At 44.8% G+C, this 23,026-nt stretch overlaps 1 protein-coding gene across 1 annotated transcript; it reads right to left on the bottom strand.

The window, feature by feature from the left end:
• Nucleotides 1-6,152: 6,152 nt before the first annotated feature.
• prlhr2a (prolactin releasing hormone receptor 2a) lies at nt 6,153-22,457 on the bottom strand. Its single transcript, XM_051669384.1, has 2 exons — nt 21,988-22,457; nt 6,153-6,795 (listed from the first exon to the last, which is right to left on the bottom strand). The coding sequence occupies exons 1-2, from the start codon at nt 22,455-22,457 to the stop codon at nt 6,153-6,155; spliced, it is 1,113 nt and encodes a 370-aa protein (XP_051525344.1).
• Between the last annotated feature and the right edge of the window lie 569 nt (nt 22,458-23,026).

Here is a 23,026-nt window from a genome sequence, read left to right as displayed (position 1 = left end):
TATATTTCGGAATATGAGGTAATCTTAAAACTTCTCCTGTTTGTCTTAGAACAGATTGCTTTTATTATTGACAGGCATTATGCTCACTCCAGAGTGCTGAATCCAGTGTTTCTGAGAACATGTAGGTAATACTTCTGGTGTGTCTTCAGGAAATTGGCTTTAAGGTCAAATAGAATAAAATTCTGCTTTTTATGCTGACAACCTCGGATATTTTGCTGCTCCTTTCTTTTTTTTTTTTTTTTTTCTTCTTTTTTTTTCATCTGTAGACTAAAATTATGGAGCACACACTGTCACCTTCTGTAACAATTTGTAAACTGCAGTTGTTACCCAAAGGAGTATTTTTTACTTGATCTAAACCTTTAAACATTTTATTGGTGTAACCTAATATATTCAGGTTGATTCAGTGATGCTAATTTTTTTTTTTTTTACTTAATTAGAATCTGTTATTTTAGTTATACCACATGAAGTGTATTTTTCATGTTAATATTTTTTAGTGTACACTGTAAAAAGTTTAACCTAAAAATGTGCTAGATGTGATAACATTTAAATTAACTGGCTTTATTCAATTCAAAAAAATTGAATAAAACATTGTTTTTTAGCATGCAATTTACCAGAATTACATGAACTATGGCACAACTACCACCTGTGGGTACTCCACAGTTTGAGAGCTACTGATTTAATAGATTAGATTAGGATTTCCCCTTCAGTTTAAATCATTCAGAGATATATTGTTTCTGTCAGCAAGGTCATATATGGACCTACATTTGCCACATGTTTAAACCCAGTACACAGGTAGCCTGAGGGACCCTCTAGTCAAGTCTAGGCGTTAGTGGGTTTGGGGGGAAATTATGCGTGCAAAGCGCTCATGGGCTGGGTCAAGTGCAATTTAATTATAAGTTTGTTTTCCGGTTTTTGCACTGTCTGCGCCCTATTATATAGTCCATTCCCTGTCTTGCACCAGTGATAAATCAAAGAAAACACATTCATAAGAAGTTGGTTGTGTAAATGGGCTGCATGCAATGAATTAGAAGAATAGAAATATGGACTTAAATTCTTTTGTGCATCAACTGAGTCCTTGTTGAATGTCAGGCATATTTATAGTGACGCTCCTTTTATAAGTGATATGTGATTCTCATCAGGATTTGGATGTAGGCTCCATTAAATTATAGAGAATGTAAGTATTAATAAACATACTGAACAAGTGACAGAAATCATGACTAGTATCAATAGTGGTTGTATCAGCCTTTCAGGTTAGGCTGTGGTTTGAGGGATCGTTTTTTTTTTTTTTTTCCACGCAGCACGAAGTAGTCAATAAAGTTGTATATAAATAACCACATCCCCAAATCAAAACATTTTATTCTCTCCACAATAAAAAATAAATAAATAAATAAATAAAAATCACAATAAAACGGCTCTAACAGTGATTTTCAGGGACATAATTTCCACTATATTTTCAGTGTTTGGACATTAACTTTATTACCACCATCTCCAAACTGCAAATGCAGGAAATGATTTTAGACTTTGCACTGAAAACAGACATGATTAACACGGTCTCCATCCTGAAGCCTGAGAGATCAAGAGCTGTTACTCATTTGTTGGGTGCAGCTTGTTTTTCCATTCACATCATTCCTGTTATGCTCCTTCTGAATCACCAGTCTTATTATAGGAGCTTTCCTCACACATTTGGCTGTCTTTGGTGCATTGGGATGGCAGACCATTGAAAATATCACCTTTATCATAGCAGAAAATTGAGTGGACAGGAGAAAAAAAAAGAAAGAAAAGCAGAAATGATGTACTGAATCAGTCGCCATGGGAACACTTCCTCCTTTTTTATTAGTCGGTCTTTTGATGCTTTACTTGTTTTCTTTCTCGGGCTGTTTTGTTGACTTTATTAACATGTCCAGACAGCTTGATAGGTTATTGACTGTGGTCTTTTTATCTTTATATCAGTTTACTGCCACTGATGTCTCCTTTTCAACTGTCCTTCACAACATTGTCCCAAAATCTCATTTTATAACTGTTTGTGATGATGCAATCTTTTGACCTCTTTCCTCCACTATTGAATAGCAGTGGAATGATCATGTTAGCTAATTTTTTACATTTTCTGAATAAATGTGAGTGGTGCTTGCCAGTGCAAATCTCACTGCCATGATACTAGGGTGCTCTGGGTGGTTGCTATGGGTGTTGCTAGTTGGTCAATAGAGCCCACCCCAAGTATCTTTGATATTCTGATCACTGGATATGGCTTGGGTCCCTCCTTCAATATAAATCTAAGGGAGTTTTATTTTTTTCCCCCATTTTAACAGTGAAAATCTGATTGCTCCTCTAAGTCGCATGTTTTGAGGTATAATTTATGTCACAAATGGTGCGGGATGAATTAAACACGGTGTGGGGTTTGCTCAAGTTTGAGCAAAAATAATAGTGATATTTGGCTTAGCAAGAACCACTTATCAATCAGTTTGTCAGTGTTTGTAGCAAATATTTATGAAAGTAGCACATTTTGGTCTGTTTAAAAAAGAAAACATTGTTTATGCTGAGAACATCTGTTTCGAGGAACACGTGTGCTAGGGTTTTCAGTTTTAGGTACTGTATGTCCTGTTTGGAAAACAAAATTTTACAGTGTTGTTTAAATTGCATTGAGGTCACCATCCATCCATGACACGTTTCCATTTTCAAGAGGTCATGTTCATTCACACACTTATTTTATTTTATTTACACATAGATTTTAACATTTTGTGCAGTATTAGAAACAACTGTAAGGCAAATAATTTGTTTTTCCTGACTTTTAGTAATAGTGTGTGTGAGATAATGGTGCGTTCAAGTCCATCTGGTAGGTTAGTAAATATGATGTGTTGTGGTGTGCCAATTGTACCAATTTTGCTGTGTCTTACTGCATTTTTTTCTCTCTTTGTCACACACTGACAAAGACAAAAAGCTTTATTAGCACCAATGCAACTAAATGATAAGCAAAGCAGCACATTAGGTGTGTGATTGATGCGTTATCTACCTGCTTTATCATTCTCTTGCTGCCACAAATAATGATGGCAAATGTAGTTTTGTTGTCACCTCATCAACCAGCTAAATAAGTCTTATTTTCTGGCAAGTTTCATTGCTATTCTTAATTAACAGTACAAAAATGTATACAAATAAAACTGAATTATTACCAGTGCCAATTTGCTTCCGCCATGATTCTTTTATTGACACGCCCCCAACTCGGAAAGTCGGGGCTCAAAGAAATCCAGAGTTTCCCACTGGCAATTACGACTTTGTTGTAAACTCGTAAATACCATCATTCTGACATGACTTGAATGCACCATTAGTATTCAAGGTAATGTTATTTATTTATTTATTTATTTTACATTTTATTTACATTTTTATCTTTTCCAGCTTAATATGCAGAGACAATTCTACATCCACATTAATCCGGATAAATTTGAAAACATCGTTTTCGTTTTGAATACGCTCTCAATCCACACTGCCGCTTTCAAATGTTTTAGAAAAGTTGCTCATCCACACTGAAACGTATGAATACGCTTAATCCCCTAACTGCGCATGTGAAAAATTGCCATTCCATGTACAGTCTAAAACGCAATTATCCTTGTGTTCTGCTGCCGGACACCAATTTCAAGTAAACGTCTCCTCGCCTTTGAAGGGATGCAGTGTTAAGGTTGTACAAAGTAACATTTATCTTTCACAAATGCTATCAAAGTGGATATCAGGCACAACAACACAGCTACAACATGGGCTGCCATCTTGATTATTTTGGGCTGAATGGATCACATAATGCATCACACGATAACAAATATATAATCGTTTTCCAATGTCTCAGTTTTTGCAGTACACACTATAACGTGAAGATGGCGTTTTCAAATTTTGAAAAGCTCAGTTTGCGCTGTCAAAAAATGCTGTGTCAGTGTGGACAGAAGGCTAAAATGTAGAGAAAAAGAAGTGTGTAGATGTAGCCTAAGTAGGCCATTTGTAGGATTATTTCCCTAAAAAATAAAAACACTGTAGCTCTTTGGAATTATTCGTTTGAGATCCCAATCAGCTAAACATAGCAACATTTGCTCAATCAATGAGTTTGGGATGGGACTGTCTGGCTGACCAATGGCAGATAGGGGAAACCTTCTTGTAAACAATTTTGCAATTCCATTTAGTGATGCAGAAATTACACTCTTCAATTTTAAATGGTTCATGTCCAAATTCTTCATTTATCTTCCAATAATATTACAAGGATCCTTTATGAAATTGATTTATTAGCATAATAATTCCAGATTTATAATTTAATCTGATGATTCATTGTGCTATTACAAGTAATGATGGTAATGATGAAAGCCATACATTGTTTATTGATGCAACATTGCACGTTACATGAATTTTTACAAAATTGAATGGTTAAATTACATAGTGATGCTTCTCAAAATGAACTTTCCCTCGCTTGCTATTTGCTGGCACTTTCCATTCTGTTCTTATTAATTTTTCTTTTTCTTTTTTCTTTTTTTTTTTTTTTTTTTGCTTCTCTCAGGACTATAGAAAAAGATTTAATTCTTTGTTCAATAATGAACAATTTCAATTACATACATTTCCCATAAAGTCAGATCATTGCAGACAAGATTTTATATATATATATATATATATACATATAGTACTCTTCAAGGAGAACATAAATAATACAGTACTGTGCAAAAGTCTAAGACATATTATATTTTTAACAAAAAACTTTTGTCTTAAGATGGTTATTTTATATATTTTGCTGTTAGTGTATCAGTAGGAAATATCAATTTTAGATTTTAACATTCCCTTTGCAAACAGAATTGAATAGAAGAACAAAGAGCCCTACAACAGATGGTATGGCCCCCACAGAGCACAGATGTCAACATAATTTAATCAGTCAGGGATTACATGAAGGGACAGAAGCAATTAAGAATAAATAGATAGAAGAACTGTCGCAAGTTCTCCAAGCAGCTTGGAACATCGTATCTGCCAACAACCAAGAACAATTATGTCCAGGTGTACCTAAGAAATTGGTGCAAAGGTTAAAGGCAAAGGTTGTCACACCAAATATTGATTTATCTTTTTTAAGTTTACTGGACGTTTTATGATGTTAATTGATAAATGAAAACTATTAATGGCATTATTTTTGAAGACATTATTTTTGAAGAGTGCATAAAACTTTTGCACAGTACTGTATTTTCCATGACCTTATAGTAAAGATACATCTACTTTTAATATTGTTAATATGTTAAAGAAAACAGAATGTTTTCACTCAAATTTATCCAGAGCTACAGTAACTCAGCACTATGCTTCTCATAGGTTTCTCCAAGTAATTGAAGTTAATAACTCAAAACAATTAAACACATTTTTTTTGCCTATCCAGACAACATTTTGAACAATTTGTGTGTCAGAGAAAGTTTCTCTGCAATCTTTCTATATTTATGCAAACTTTAGAATAAGCACAACATTACTGATACCTTCCTAGGAAGCTATAAAGTTACAAAATATCAACAAATAAATAATGAATTTCTAAATAGTTTTAATATTTCATGTTTCTCTAGGCTGTGTCCTTGTTTAATATTTTTGGTTGCTGAAATATGCTGCTGTAAAACTTTTTAATGCAATTATATCTTCAGTGGCATCTCATACAAACACGTTTAAATATTTATTTATTTTTTTAATTATTTTTTTCAGTCATCTGAGACACATTTATTTCCTTGTTTTACTTCCAAATCTGAAGCATTCCATGTTTTTGAAAGCTGGGTGAATATCAAAAGTTCAATTCTGCTGTTGCAGATCTTCTGGCACCTTCTCTGCGAACCTGAAACAAACATCAAAAGCCAGATTTCTTGAGTCAAAAAGCACAATCTAGGTCATCCTTACCCAAATCACAAAATGTATGGTGAACCTTGAGGCTTAATCCAGTCGCTCTTTCTGTATATTACCAGTAGACATGGCTTTTGTGTAGAGATAAACCATTGGTTTGTGTCCACCTAAAACAATATGCATGTGGAGCCTTACAGATGAGTGGAGTCCCGAACCTAAGTTGGCCAGGATTGATGTGAATCCTTACTCCATTCCAGAAGCTTGTAAACCAAGCCATCTATTAGCCTCTGTAGTTTCCCATGTCTTTGAACTCTCATCCTGGCTTGTTGTGGTCAGAGAACCACACTAGCTGTCGCACAGTTGTTAGCCGGTATCCCAATGCCAATTCGTCGATGGCAAGTAAACATCTTTCTCAACTCGGCCCTGAAGCGATCATGCAACCACGCGTACAAGAAAGGGTTACAACAAGACGAACTCATTCCACATAAGTGACACAACAACTGGATCAACAAGAAATAACGCTTGTCAATCAGGTCAATATCAATATCCCGAAGAACATTAAACACGCTTATAGGCAGCCAGCAGATCCCAAATGCAGCAACGACCAATGTCACCAGGCGAAACGTCTTCCGTTTCCGAGCCCGTTGGGCTTCAGCTTGACTCTGGGTACGATGACCTGGCACCACGCAATTGCGAAGCTTGACAGAAATGCACAAATAGGAGATGCAGAGAGCAGAGAGAGGAAGAACATATGTGATGAAGAGGGTGCTGTAGGCGTAGGCTAGTCGTTCTCTTTCTTGACCCATCCAGAACTCCTCGCAGATGGTGAAGCCTTCATCTTTGAACTCTACATGGTAGGTGTGGGCCACGGCAGGAGCTACCAGACCACACGAGAGAATCCAAATGCCAGAGAGAAGATACGTGCAGGCCAGAACTGAGATGCGCTTCTTCAGAGGATGGACTGTAGCGTAGTATCTGGAATTTGAAATGACAGTGTTTTAGGCCACTTCCACACCAATAAGCTTTTAGTTGAAAAAGTTTTTGCCTCTCATCAACAGTAGAAAGTCATTTTCCTCCACCATAAACATTTAGAAAAAACTCTCCATTACCACATACTTTGGAAAATGATGACGTAAGTAAATGGACTAGTATGAATGTGGCAAAAGCCAACTAAAAACGTTACGTTACAAGTAACTTGGTTGTAAATTATCCATCTTGCTCTATTTTCATCTCTCGTTGTTATATTTTCCGACCTGAACTTGACAAAACATAGGCTATAATGCAAGTTATTAAAGATTTAAGGAACTACAATCATGGACGACCTATAAGTGTGAGTCGAGTGAAACTAACAAGTTCTATTTTTCCTCAGTTTTGCAGACCATACATACACTGGGCGGTGCCATGATGAATATTGTCTGGTTCCGGTCTCCATAAGAATTTATGTAAAACTACCGAAACGAGCGTTCCAGATGGTGTAGACCAACCATTTTAAGTGTTTGTTGAAGTAAAAATTAGTTCAGGCTTAATTTGTACAGTTGTTGGCTGTCATAACAACTCAAAGTAGTAAATGATATCAGCGTAACTCACCTCAGGCCATTGCTTCATGTCATCTAACCACTCCTTAAACTTTGACGGTTGAGGCATTGTCAAAACACGGTCAATGCGACTCTGTAATTATCGGCACTATGATGCCACATGCTTTTTTATTTGGCAATTTTTACAAATTTAATATGCTTGACATCACGTTATCTGTTAAAAACATACGCTGATGCTAGTGAAAACACTGGAGACCGGAAAATGAAAACAGGCTTCTGTTATGAATCGTGGAACACTTCCACATTGAGGAAAAAGGTGGTTTAGTTCAGTCACAAAAAAATTGGTTTGACAGGCCAAAAATCTATAGTGTTGCAACAAACTTCAAGTTAGATATTGTAATGCTTGGTATTTTTAATGTAACACTGATATCACAAGAACTTCTGTGGCAAGCTCAATTGGTAGTGCATGGCGCTAGCAATGGCTAGATTGTGGGTTTTTTTCCCCAGGGAACAAACAAACTGATACAATGTATACTTGGAATGCACTGTAATTCACTTTGGATAAAAGCATGTGCCAAGTGCATAAATGTAACTGTAACCAATAGCCTGAGTTTGTTGCAGGACTTTCTTTTTTGTTTAATCATTGGTAGATGGAGGGTGTATTTGGAAATCTTTTTTGAAACAATGATTACTTTTGCAATTCCATTTAGTGGTGATTGTTTCTCAAAAATCACACACATTTACATTACCATAATAGACCAGATCCTGTACATTATTTTTGTCTGTAAAATAACAAAAGGCTTTTTGAATAATCCATCAATGTTTCTAAAATTTGGTAAATTATGACAAATTTCCGCATAGTGCAACATCTTGGTTATATAACCTGATCCAATAATCAAAAGACGTGTCTTGTCGGTTTGGTTTAGGCACAATCAATAGGTTTTTAGAGAACTGAATGTAAACATCTAACCTCTAAATGCATTTTATTTTATTTATTTATTTTTTATTCTAAGATGAGTTTGAACCGTAGGAAGCATTGAGAGGCTTTGCTTGAAAAGACATAATTTTTATTGTGTGCAGTCTGTGCATGCTGCAATGTTCTGGCTTTTCAATAGACACACGTTTCCTCACCTCTTATCCAGACTAGTTGAATGGGTCTGGATCTAAAACCCAATGACAATTTCATGAGCTTTTACAGACAGTATTCATGCAGGTTTCACTATGGGTAAAAGCACAAACGAACCAAGAGACCATATACTAAGATGACAGCCTGTGCACTTAAAAAAAAGCCTTCACCATCTGACTTCAGGTGAAAGGTTTTCTTAATGCACCTATTATTCTACAAAGCATATTTTCTTGGTCTAACATGCCGCACCATAATCTGTCACTGACTCTGCAAAAACACCTACGGAGGGAGTTTGAAGTTTAAAGGCTCTAAAAGTCAGAAAGTATTTGTCTTTTCATTAGAGTTGGGCAAAATTGGTTCGATTTTATTTTAAGTGTCCATGATAATTTTTCATGTTTATAAGAGCAAAATGCTGAAGCTACTTTGGATTTATAATATACAACTTTCTGCTAAGTTGACAGAATGTGTCTCTGTAACTCTATGTCTAGTGTACGATTCAGACAAGGTCCAAAACAAACTTTACCTGCCAATGGTGAGTAAAATTTTCTAATCAGCCAAGACACTGTATTTTTCTTTTCTTTTATAAAAACTAAATTTTTTTGTTCTTATGACAATGGGATTATTTCCCTAGTGACAAACAGTGCAGGTCATTGTGTCCCTCAAAACATCACAAATGAGCTAGTTACTGTCTCTTGGTAAAACTGCACATGTCTCAAAAAACATTAAAAAACACATTGTTATTTTGTTCCTAATATAACAATAACAATAATTCATCACATTTACATAGTGTTGGGGGAATCTCCTCAACCATCACCAATGTGCAGCATCCACCTGGATGTGTGCCCAGCACACAACAGCCATTGATGGAGAGAAGAGTACAGTGATGTAGCTAATTAATATACATAGGGTATTATTAGGAAGCCATGATGGATAGAGGCTAATGGGCAAATTTAGTCTGGACACTGGGGTTACACCCTGCTCTTTACGAGAAGTACCCTGGGATTTTTAATGACCACAATGTCTAGAAGGTAACCGTTCAGAAGCCAAAGTCTCACAATAGTCCCATTTTCTGTCACTAAGATTAGGGTTAGACTTAGGGTTAGGTTTACGGGTAGGTGTAGGTTTTCTGTGGGACTCAAAATAAACATAAGAACACAGTGTGTGAACGACTCTTGCGAGACTTTGAGCTTTCAGATTGTTACCTTCTCGACACGACTTCCAGATGCTTAAACCTACTTTGCTTCAATGAGTAACCAGTCGAGAGCTGCAGGGTGATATGCTGCTAATATATTTCAGTTAGGACAACTCCCTGAGTAGTTTATAATTTTCTTTTATATATATATATATATATATATATATATATATATATATATATATATATATATATATATATATATATATTACATTGGAGAAGGTTTTCTGTTGTCGGACTAGACCTGCTTTATACATGCTGCTGTTGATGCTTGACATTAGTCAATACTGTATATGGCTGCTGTTAGATGAGAGAGAGATGCTGCTGCTGCTTGACATAAGTCAATATGCTGCTGCTGTTGGAAACGTGCTGCATCTGAGACAAGAGACATGCTGCTGCTGCTGCTACTGAACAAAATCACTTAACCCCCCTACATGAAGCAGATATAGACAAATGGAGCAGGGGAGGAGGAGGGTAAAAGCTATGCAAGGCTGTGCTGCTGAACTTGAATCGAAGTCGTTGAGGTGAGTCCGTTTTTATACATTTTGACAGAAGGGTGTAATTGCCTAATTGGTTTATGTAGAGGCATGTCGGGAACTGAACCGGCTTGCACCATGTAGTGTTTCCTAACAGAACTTAATAGGACTTTAGTTTTGTTGGCTTAATGCAAGGATTATTCTACATTTGTAATCACGTGAGATTCTGCAGAAAAAAATGGTGTCATACATAAACTTCTGATGGTAAACTTTGCTGCTAAATGTCTTTATAAGATGCGCAAGTCATGGCAGATTTTTTTCTTAAGTAAATGCTTTGTATGTATTTAATTTGAATCACCCATGGTGATACATCAGCAAAGGTCAAGATATAATTGATAAAGTTCGACTAAAACCATGTGTTAAATAGATTAAAACTTTTTACAGGACCGACCACAACATGTGTTGGCAAATGGATTAAAAACAGGGAAAGTGGTTTTTAGTTCCGGACTCGCTCTGGGCTGTGTTTTATCTCCAATTCAACTTTCCTTATACACTAACGAAATAACCTGCAATAGCAACAATTTGGCACTCATAAAATAAGCAGTTCCCTATCTGTCACTCACTCCACGTTGTGTCGACCCCAGGTAGAGCAGGTTATTGCGTTGCACTTGTGCCCGCAGAGCACCGCCACCTGGCAGAACCATCCTAGGCTCCCATCCAAGGCTTGTAAGACTATGTCGTCTCTGACGGCCATGCATGCCGCTCTGCATTCCATGGCCCTCCTGCAGGTCCACCAGGCCAAGGCATTGAAAGAGCTGCACGAGGGTGGTCCTGACCCAGGAGTAATGCAGGAGCTGCGTTCGGTGACCGACCTCACCCTATGGGCGACGAAGGTCACAGCGTGGGCTCTCGGGCAGGCGATGTCCACGTTGGTGGTCCAGGAGCGCCACCTTTGGCTCAACCTGGTTGAGATGAGGGATGCTGACCAGGTTTGCTTCCTTGACACCCCCATTTCCCGGGTTGGCCTTTTCGGCGACACCATCGAAGTCTTCGTGCAGCAGTTTTCGACGGTAAAGCAGCAGACCTCGGCCATTCAGCACATCTTTTCCCAGCATCGTTCAAGATTGCGCACCCGTCTGCCCGTCACTGCGGTGATCCTCCTGCGGCGGCAACATCGGCTCCACCGCAGCCTGAGCCAACGGCTCGGCCCCAGCGTAGAGCTCCCCGCAGGAAGTTAACACCCCCGTCTCACGGTCCGTGACCAAGAACCCTAGGAAGGCTTCTAAGATGGATGACCCGGAGGTGAGGAGACTTGCACCACATTAGGAGGTGGTAGACAGACCACTCCATCCCCCAGTGGAGGGCCGGAGGGAGAATCCTTGGTTCCCTTTTTTGAGTTCACGGCACACCCGAAGGGTACCCACGTTTTCAAAAGAAGAGCGCTCTCCTCACTCTCTGGGTCATACACTCAATGCCTTCGGCCGTCGTTGTTACGACAGCCGTGCACCGAGCATTCGCAGCCAGGGCGTTGCAGGTGTGGGTTTCCCACCTCCACCTGGTTGTGGCTGGCTATGAGGACGCTCAGCCTCCTCCCCCATCGCTGACCTATGCTGGGTACGTGGAGCAAAGTAAGTGCCTTAATGTCTCTCCCTATACAGCGAGATAGGGACACAAAGCCCCCTGATGTAGCACTCCCTGCCCCGCTCCACTGCGAGACCCCTTCCGTGGGTACGTCAACAGTGGTCGTCCCCTTGGTGCCCCTCGCCCGGAGTTTGGAGGCATGGTTAACACTCTCCAACCCGTCGCGATGGCTGGCCAGGACGATCCGACTCGGCTACGCGATTCAGTTCGCAAGGTGCCCGCCAAGGTTCCGTTTCACCTCAGTAGGTGGCGAGGACACCGCTGCCCTACGTGCGGAAGTCGCAGTCCTTCTGCAGAAGGACACGATAGAGCCTGTCCCTCCAGCCGAGATGAAGGGCAGCTTCTACAGCCCCTACTTCATCGTGCCCAAGAAAGGCGGTGGGTTGCGACCAATCTTGGACCTGCGGGCACTGAATCAGGCCCTGTACAGGCTTCCGTTCAGGATACTCATGCAGAAGCACATTCTATTGTATGTCAGGCACCTAGATTGGTTCGTGGCGGTAGACCTGAAAGACACATACTTTCATGTCTCAATCCTGCCTCATCACAGACTGTTCCTTCGGTTTGCCTTCAACGGTCGGGCATACCAGTACAAGGTCCCCCCCTTCGGTCTGTCCCTGTCGCCTCGCGTCTTCACGAAGGTCACAGAGGCAGCCCTTGACCCACTAAGGGAAGTGGGCATCCGCATCCTAAACTATTTAGATGACTGGCTGATCCTAGCTCACTCTCGAGACCTATTGTGTGCACTCAGGGACCTGGTGCTCAGCTACATCAGCCGATTGGGGCCTAAGGTCAACTGGGAAAAGAGCAAGCTCACCCTGGTGCAGAGCATCTCTTTTCTCAGGATGGAGTTGGACTCGGTCGCTATGACCGCTCGTCTCACGAACGAGCGCGCTCAGTCAGTGCTGAATTGCCTGAAGGCATACAGGGGCAGAACAGCTGTCCCACTGAAACAATTTCAGAGGCTCCTGGGGCATATGGCATCCTCAGCAACGGTCACACCCCTAGGGTTGATGAATATGAGACCGCTTCAGCACTGGCTTCAGACTCGAGTCCCGAGATGGGCATGGTGCCACAACATGCATTGCGTGGCTATCATGCTGATCTGCCGCCGCTTGTTCAGCCATTGGACGGACCTGGCATTTCTACGGGCAGGGGTTCCCCAAGAGCAGGTCTCCAGGCAAGTCATTGTCATGACAGATGCCTCCAAGTTGGGCTGGGGTGCCGTTTGCAATAGGCACGCAGCTGCAGGTTCCTGGACAGGCCCTTGTCTGCGTTGGCACATCAACTGTCTCGAGTTGCTCATGGTATTACTAGCCCTGCAGAGGCATCGGCCGTTGATCCAGGGCAAGCGTGTGTTGGTCCCTATGGACAACACAGTGATGGTAGCGTACATAAACTGCCAAGGCGGTTTACGCTCACCCCGCCTGTCGAATCTCACCCACCGTCTCCTCCTCTGGAGCCAGCAGCGGCTCAAGTTGCTACGGGCCACTCACATCCCCGGCGAACTCAATTGCTCAGGGGAGAGTGGAGGCTCCACCCCCAGGTGGTCCAGCTGATTTGGAGTTGATTCGGCGAGGCACAGGTAGACCTGTTTACCTCCCAGGAATCCTCCCATTGCCCACTGTGGTATTCCCTGACCAAGGCCCACCTCGGCACGGACGCACTGGCACACAGCTGGCCCCGGGGTCTGCGCAAATATGCGTTTCCCCCAGTGAGCCTACTTGCACAGACGTTGTGCAAGGTCAGAGAGGATGAGGAACAGGTCCTGTGGGTAGCACCCTACTGGCCCACCCAGGCTTGGTTCTCGGAACTCATGCTCCTCGCGACAGTCCCTCCCTGGAAAATTCCTCTGAGGAAGGACCTTCTTTCTAGTGTCAGTATGCCCTGTTCAGGTCAGCCCCTGTACTGGGATAGGTGCACCATATGCATTGGTATGCTGTCGGTAACACCATATGATCTTCCACAGTACGGTCTCCCTAATGGTAGACCCGTGTCTCCCCTTGGGCAGAGTCCCCTCTGCCACCGGTCACCGTGTTTGAAGCGCTCCATCCCCTCCGGGTAGGACCTACCACGGGGACTTCCTCCACATGCGATACTGCCGATAAAGAATCAGTAAGCCCATGTAACGTATTTCCACACAATTACCTCCCCTTCGGGCAGGGTGTGGTTTCTGTGGTGTCTTTTTCCAAGGACACCTACCCCGACGCAAATATGTTTTGGCCCCAGCTGGAATCAAACGAGTTCTTTCTCTGGGAGAAGAAAGAAGAGAAAAGGCTGAACCAGCTGGTGGGCACGTCTGACCCCCCCTTTATACTTTTGGGGGGGCAAGGGTCCATACGACGTGCACGGGGCATTGGGAAGGTTACGATGGGGCCAGTGCACTTGTTACTTGGAACACAGTGGCCTGGCTGCAGCTGCACTGCCAATCCACGTAACACAGTTCAGCTGGTTGTGGCGTTTTGTATAGGGATTCCTAGTGTCACTACATCGACACAACGTCGAGTGAGTGACAGATAGGGAATGTCTAGATTACTGTTGTAACCCCTGTTCCCTGATGGAGGGAACGAGACGTTGTGTCCCTCCTGCCACAACACTGAACTACCCGCTGTGATCGCCAGGACTCTGTCTCGACTCCTCAGCATAAACCTGAATGAGTGGTTGCACACCAGCTCCTTTTATAACTGTATGTCCAGGGGAGTGGCATGCAAATTCCACTCACCAATTTTCACTGGCCCTTCTCAAACATCAGAGGTGTTTGGGGCTCCCAAGGGCGACCCCTAGTGTCACTATTATTGACACAACGTCTTGTTCCCTCCATCAGGGAACAGGGGTTACAACAGTAACCTAGACAATTTCCCCACAGCTTGGACTGAGGAAAGCTCCTTGGAGAAGTGAGTTGTGGTGCTGGCAACACACACCCATTTTTTAAACCCTTGCAGATAAAGGGAGAGGTGGACTGCTAGGTACAAAGATCGACTCTCATCTCACCTTTGCCAAGCATGCAGATAGTGTTTTTAAAAAGGTTTAACAATGCCTAGGCCTTCTTTGAAGGCCGTGGGGGTTTAATATTAGCAAGGACAATTTAGCAGTTGTGTACAAATCATTTATTGAATCTGGACTTACCTTTAATATTTCATCTTAGTTCAACTTTTTTAGTCAAAGGTAATAACAGGATGTCAAGGATCAAAAACGTCATGGTTACTGGTGTAACCTCCATTCCCTGATGGAGGGAACGAGATGTTGGTGTCGATGTAGTGACACTAGGGGTCACTTTTGGGAGCCCGAGACACCTCTGGTCTTTGATAAAAGGCCTATGAAAATTGGCAAGTGGTATTTGCATGCCACTCCCCCGAACATACTGGTATAAAAGGAGCTGGTATGCAACCACTCATTCAGGTTTTACACTGAGGAGCCGATATTAGGTCCAGCCATTTCAGCTGGTAGTTCAGCGTTGTGGCAGGAGGGACCAACGTCTCATTCCCTCCATCAGGGAACGGAGGTTACACCAGTAACCATGACGTTCCCAATCTGTCACTCACTCGATGTTGGTGTCGATGTAGTGACACTAGGGGTCCCTATACATAACGCCACAAGGCTGAACTGTGTTACGTGAACTGGCGGTGTGTGGTGGACAGACTTGCTGTGTGCCTCATAGCCAGCACATCAGGTCGACACGTAACCTCCCCCAACACAGTTATGAGTGTTGAACGGCCCTTTTTGGGGACAAGTCGACTACCCAAAGATAGAGACAGGCTTAATCCAGTCGTGGCCTCTTTTCCCCTTCTCTTTTTCCACTCCCTAATAGAGAAGGGGGATTATCCGACTGGGCCGCCAGGTCTAGTCGGGGGGTGTCCCTCCCAAGGGGAGGACACCGCGGAGACCACACCTCGCCCCAAGAGAGGGGGGGATATTTAAGTGGAAGAATACGTCACATGGTCTTTCCAACCATGTGGAGAGCCTTCAAGGTAGATCCTGCCCAATGGGGGAGGAGTTACTACAACATGGAGACTGGGGCAGAGGGGCTCTGCCCAAGGAAGACGCAGTTTGCCAGCAGGGAAACGAATTAGCGGAAGATATAGATCGTATGGGGTTAGCCTTACAGGGAACCGCCACATGCGGAGCACCTACCCCAGAACCGGGCTCTTAGTTAGCGCGTGTACTGGGCCGGCAGCGAGTCTCTCTGAAAACTCGACTGCCACAGGGCTCGGAGGAAGTCAACCAGGGAACAAATTTTGTGAACACTACTGGGAATTAACAGCGTAGGTCCTCAGCTCAAAAGGAGGTGGAAGGTGCTATGTGCAAGCGATACACCTGGCCAGTTATCCCAGGCTTATCCGCTTAAGTTGCGTGCCACTACCTGGGATGAAACCGGTTCCACCCGGAGGGTGTAGAACCTTGCAAAGGTGTTGGGTGTTGCCCAGCCCGCTGCTCTGCAAATGTCTGTTAGAGAGGCACCTCTGGCCAAGGCCCAAGAAGCCGCTACACCACGGGTAGGATGGGCTCGTAGCCCTACCGGGGGCGGCATGTTTTGGGCAAGATATGCCATAGTTATGGCATCAACGAGCCAGTGGGCGATCCTCTGCTTGGAGACAGTGCTTCCTTTCCACTGTGCACCAAAAGCAGACAAAGAGCTGCTCAGAGATTCTAAAGCTCTGCGTGCGATCCAAATAGATGTGTAAAGCACTCACCGGACACAGCGACGACAGGGCTGGGTCTGCCTCCTCCTGGGGCAGCACTTGCAGGTTCACCACCTAGTCCCTAAAGGGGTGGTGGGAACCTTGGGCATATAGCCCGGTCAGGGTCTCAGGATCACGTGAGAGTAACCTGGACCAAACTCCAGGCACATTTCGCTGACAGAGAACGCTTGCAGGTCACCTACCCTCTTGATGGAAGTGAGCGCAGTCAAGAGGGCAGTCTTCAAGGAGAGTGCCTTAAGCTCGGCTGACTGCAAAGGCTCAAAGGGGGCTCTCTGTAGACCCTGAAGAACTACAGAGGTCCGCTGAGGGAACGAGGCGTGGCCTGGAGGGATTCAGCCTCCTGGCACCTCTTAGGAACCTGATGATCAGATCATGCTTCTCTAAGGACATACCATCGACTGCGTCGTGGTGTGCTGCTATGGCAGCAATGTACACCTTCAAGGTGGAAGGGGACAGCCTCCCTTCCAACCTCTCTTGCAGGAAGGAAAGCACTGATCTGACTGCGCATCTCTAGGGGTCTTCCCGACGGGAAGAACACCACTTAGCGAACAGACGCCACTAAAAGGCATACAGGCACCTCGTAGAGGGAGCCCTAGCCTGAGTGATTATGTCTACCAATCGCAGGTGGGAGACAGCTTAGGTCTTCCGTGCCCCATCCAGGGGCCAGACATGGAGATTCCAGAGGTCTGGGCGTAGGTGCCGGATGGTGCCTCTTCCCTGAGAAAGAAGGTCCTTCCTCAGGGGAGTTTTGCCAGGGGGGAGCTGTCGCGAGGAGCGTGAGGTCCGAGCACCACGTCTGGTCGGGCCAGTAGGGTGCTTACCAGGACGACCTTCTCCTCGTCCTCCCTGACCTTGCACAGGGTCTGTGCAAGCAGGCTCACTGGGGGAAAATGCATATTTGCAAATGCCAGGGGGCCAGCTGTGTGCCAGCACGTCTATGCCGAGGGAGGCCTCGGTCAGGGCGCACCAAAGCGGGCAGTGGGGAGGATTTTTGGGAGGCGAACAGGTGCACCTGTGCCTGTCGAATCGACTCCAAATCAGCTGGACCACCTGAAGGTGGAGTCTCCACTCTCCCCTGAGGGTAACCTGTTGTGACGGCGCATCCGCCGTAGTGTTGAGGTTGCCCGGGATGTGAGTGGCTTGCAGCGACTTGAGGTGCTGCTGACTCCAGAGTAGGAGATGGCAGGCGAGTTGTGACATACAACGAGAGCGCAAACCACCTTGGCGGTTGACATATGCTACCATTGTCGTGTTGTCTGTCTGAACTAACTCGTGCTTGCCCTGGATCAACGGCCGAAACCTCTGCAGGGCGAGCAGAATTGCCAACAACTCGAGGCAGTTGATGTGCCAACGCAGCCGCGGACCCGTCCAGAGGCCGGTGGCTGCGTGCCCATTGCAAATGGCACCCCAGCCCATTTTGGAGGTGTCTGTCGTGACCACGACGCGCCTGGGGACCAGTTCTAGGGGAACACCTGCTCGTAGAAACGAGAGGTCGGTCCAAGGGCTGAAAAGACGGTGACAGACCGACGTAATGGCCACGCAGTGTCCCGTGGTGCCATGCCCGTCTCGGGACTCGAGTCTGGAGCCAGTGCTGAAGCGGCCTCATATGCATCAGCCCGAGCGGGGTGGCCACCGCCGAGGATGCCATATGCCCCAGGAGCCTCTGAAAAAGTTTCAGTGGAACCGCTGTTTTCTGTTTGAACGCCTTCAAACAGGCCAGCACCGACTGGGCGCGATCGTTCGTAAGGCGCGCCGTCAAGGAGACTGAGTCCAACTCCAAACCGAGAAAAGAGATGCTCTGAACCGGGAGGAGCTTGCTCTTTTCCCAGTTGACCCGAAGCCCTAGTTGAAGACGGACACTCGCTAGAATGCGTCAGCATCTTGAACGGGAGTCTGTGTAAAGCCCGGTTCAGTACTCGCAGGTCCAAGATTGGCCGCAACCCACTGCCTATTTCGGTACAATGAAGTTGGGGCTGTAAAACCCTTTCTTCATCTCGGCTGGAGGGACAGGTTCTATCGCGTCCTTCCGTAGGAGGGTAGGAGAGACTGTCACATTGGGGGCGGATTTGTGCCACAGCTGGGCACTCAGGGCGGGAGACCGCCGCTGGACCGCCAACCTGCCAAATGGAGTGGTGGACGGTGGTCATGATGCCAGCCCTACACACCGGATATGTGACCCAGGGAACAAGGAAACCACTCTTGCTGAGCTCTTGAGTACTGCAGCCACTTGGGCATGCAGCGCAATTAAATGCAAAAGGTAACAAAAAGATGAAGATCTGCTTACCAGCTCCAGAGCAGCGGGTTTCGTTGTCCCTGCGTCGCTCGTCTTAAGGGCACTTTGAAGCCTTTCACGGGTTCTGGGCAGCCGCGAGACGGATGGCGTCTGCTTCCTGTGGTGGGCTCCACGCCGGGGCCGGGCCGAAGGGGCGGGCTGCGGCGGAACCGGTGCAGTCACCGCAGGGGGACGCTCTTGGCGATGAGTAGATGGGGTGCAGGATCTTGAGCCGTGCCGGGGCAGGATATGCCGATTAGCATCCATCTACTGCTCTACCATCGAGAACTGCTGGGCAAAGTCCTCGACGGTGTCGCCGAATAGGCCCACCTGGGAAATGGGGGCAGCAAGGAATCGTGTCTTGTCGGCCTCACCCATCTCGACCAGGTTGAGCCAAAGGTGGCGCTCCTGGACCACTAGTGTGGCCATCGTCCGCCCGAGAGACCGCGCTGTGATCTCCGTCGCTCGGAGAGTGAGGTCGGTCGCTGAGCGCAGTTCCTGCATCAATCCCGGGGTGGAACTACCCTCGTGCAGTTCCTTTAGCGCCTTGACGGACTTGCAGGAGAGCCATGGCGTGCAGGGCGGAGGTGGCTTGTCCAGTGGCACCGTAGGCCTTGGCCGTCAGAGATGACGTAAACCTACAGGCCTTGGACTGGGGCTTTGGGCACCGGGCCAGGTGGCGGCGCTCTGTGGGCATAGGTGCACCGCGAGTGCCTTTATCCACCGGGGGATTGCCGAATAACCCTTGGCCGCCCCACCATCGAGGGTAGTGAGAGCGGGGAAGCTGAAAAGATCGGGACCGGGCAGTAAAAAGTGCCTCCCGCGACCTTGTAAGCTCTTCATCCACTTCCGGGAAGAAAGGAACGGGGGCGGGGCGTGGCTTTGAGTGGCGCCGCAAGCCCAGGGACCAATCACAGAGCCACAAGGGTTCAGGGAAGAGCAGTGAAATCCACTCTAACCGACGCTCGCGGCTGCCCGGGAAAGCATGTCGTCATCTCCGCGTCAGCCTGTGACTGGGCGATCGACCCCGAAGGGAGGAGCCCAGCTGAGGCTTCCGACTGGACGAGCCCGCTCTCCGATGCTGCGCTCGAGAGCTCATCACTTTCGCGGGCTCCGAATAAGAGGTTGAACTCGCCGTGAGACGAGCCGGCGGACTCACCCGGAAGCCCGATCGGGGCAGACGAGCGTGCTGGGGAATGGGAGGTCCGCGGGGAGATACCCGGAGGAGGCGGTCCCATTGGGATCCCCAAATTGCCCCCAGTGCTAGCCGCGCTGGCCTCAAACCCGTGGGTAAAAGGACCGAGGCGGGAGCCTCTGGGGTGGCTTGCTTTCTTACGAAGGCGAGCCGTGACCGCAACGTTGCCATGGACATATTCTCGCAATGAGAACATGACCATCCACGAACGCTGTCTCCGCGTGAGCAGTGTCCAGACACGAAAGACAGTGATCGTGACCGTTAGAATGCGAGAGATAACGAGCACAACCAGGAATAACACACAATCGGAAAAGCATCTTTAAAAAGATGCGTCTTTAAATAGACGTTCCGTGTGTGCGCTCTTTTAGAGAAATATATACTCTTTTAGAGGGGAAAAATGCTCTTTCAGAAAATATACTCTCTAGTTTTTCTGCCGAAGCGCCCAGGGGCATTCTCTGCAGTGCACCAGTGCAGAGGAGGGAGAAGCCGCTGAAATGCGCCGTCAGATCCAGCAGAGGTGAATGAACAGTAGTATTCAGCTCAGTGAGCATGACCGTTCGGCTCCGAAGAGAAAATCTGAATGAGTGGTTGCATACCAGCTCCTTTTATACCCGTATGTTCGGGGGAGTGGCATGCAAATACCACTCGCCAATTTTCATTGGCCTTTTATCAAAGACCAGAGGTGTCTCGGGCTTCCAAGAGTGACCCCTAGTGTCACTACATCGACACCAACGTTGAGTGAGTGACAGATAGGGAACCAGGCGAGTAACATAATAGGTATACAGCATGCATCTCTCTCAGAACTTTAAACATTAGCAATTAAAAGGAAAACGTCTCTCATTGCAATGGATCTTGCCCATCACCTCCATAACTCCTTTCAACAACTCCAATTTGGTAGATGGTACATGATACATTTGATCAAAAAGCGCTTGTATAACTGTTATTAATATTTTAAATTAGCAATCAAGATGAAATTTTAGGTTCCAGCTCTTTTATTGTTCTTATTGTATTTTGGCCTGTGTCTTTTAATGCATGCATGTAATGTATGTATTTGTAATGTAATGTATGTTTTTTGTTCTTATTGATCCTTTCGTCAAATAAAATTTACTAGCCCCTGTGGGAAAGAGAATAAAGTTATTTTTAATTGAAATGAATTATTATGTTGCAGTTCCTAATACAATAAAATTTCTAATGCCAAATAGTAATATTAAGTTAAAATAATAATAAAGTTCACTCGCCAAAGACAATTTTTACTTGCATTTGATGCTTTCCCTGTATTCATTTTGGACCGTGGATTCAAGTACATGTATAGGTACAGTTACAAGTAACATGCATTTCCAGGCTCTACTTCTTATATACACTCACTATGCACTTTATTAGGAACACCTGTACACCTACTTACTCATGCGATTATCTGTTCAGCCAATTGTGTGGCAGCAGTGCAATGCATAAAATGATACAGATATGGGTCGGGAACTTCAGTTAATGTCCACATCAACCATCAGAATGGGGAAAAATGGATCTCAATGATTGTAGATGCCACATGGTCTGGTTTGAGTATTTCTATAACTCTCTACAGTATGGATTAGGGTTAGGTTAGGGTTATGAGTATGCCTCTAGAGTTTACTCAGAATGGTGCCAAAAAAAAAAAAAAACATCCAGTGAGCAGCAGTTCTGTGGATGGAAATGCCTTGTTGATGAGAAAGGTCAACAGAGAATGGCCAGACTGGTTAAAGCTAACAGAAAGGCTATGGTAACTCAGGTAACCACTCTGTACAACTGTAGTGAGCAAAATAGCATCTCAGAATGCACAACACATCAAATCCTCAGGCGGATGGGCAACAACAGTAGAAGACCACGTCGGGCACTTTATTACGACCATAGTGTTCCTAGTAAAATGCTCAGTGGGTGTACATAAACATGCATCAAATAACCAATTATATTTAAACATATTGATTCAATTGTGAATTTTTTAAATGAAAGTGACATTCCAAAAAAAAAACACACACAAAAAACCACGTGTAACTCACCTGTCCACCCCAATCGCTGTCAGTGTGAATACTGACACATACACTGTCACAGGTTGAATGAGGAATACCAGGTAGCACATGAATCTCCCAAACACCCATCCTCGAGGATTAAACGCATATGCCAGGGTAAAGGGCACACAGGTGGCACACATCAGCATGTCGGAAAATGCCAGGTTACCGATGAAAAAGTTGGTCACGTTGTGCATCTTTTTGGTATGGCAGATGACGTAAAGTAGCAGGTAGTTACCGAAAACCCCAACCAGCACCACTAGTGCGTAACAGGGGATGATGAGAGGTTTAAAAGACTGAAGAAGCTCCACGCCGACAAACTGTGGGTTGCGCTTAGTTGTGTTTGTTGATTGAAGCACTACTTCGTAGATTTGACCCACGCTGGAATTCTCCACAGTAACGTTGTCCAGGTAACATGAGGGCAAGGGAGTGCCAATCCAGTCATTACCACTGTCATCCATCCTTACAGTTGGAATGGTACTCTTGACCCAGAAGACCTAGAAGAGTCAGGGTTGTGGGATACTGACAAGGAAATATCTATGTTTTGGTTAGGTTGTCCCTGTGATCACAAAACAATTCAATGATGGTAAAATGTACTAATCTAAAGCAATTTTAATTTGCAAAGAAGCTGCATCAAAATGGCAAATATACAGTGTGCTCACACAGACTTTTTGCCACACAGAGGTGGCCTAAATGTAATTAATCAAGAATCAGGAGCAGACTTTTCCAGTTCAACTGCATTCCTTTGACATGAAATGTTTACTGAGTGATTTAAAATGTAAATTGCTAGCCCTAACCTGCTGTAGACTTGCTGTAGCCCACCAGATAAACACTTAGCATACCCACGGTCATGAAAAACCTTGAACTATAAGGAAACTATAAAGAAAAATTAAGCCTAGGAAAATAGGCCTCAAAGAATCATTGAAATCGGTCAAAAAATATACAGTAAATTTTTTCTAGTAATGCTCTGCTCTAAAATATTTAATTGGCTAGAAATTTCCATTTTTATATTTAAAAATCCTTATCCAGT

Source organism: Myxocyprinus asiaticus, chromosome 33 (assembly GCF_019703515.2).
Source record: "Myxocyprinus asiaticus isolate MX2 ecotype Aquarium Trade chromosome 33, UBuf_Myxa_2, whole genome shotgun sequence".
NCBI lineage: Eukaryota > Metazoa > Chordata > Actinopteri > Cypriniformes > Catostomidae > Myxocyprinus > Myxocyprinus asiaticus.
This window is presented reverse-complemented; position numbering and strand designations above follow the sequence as displayed.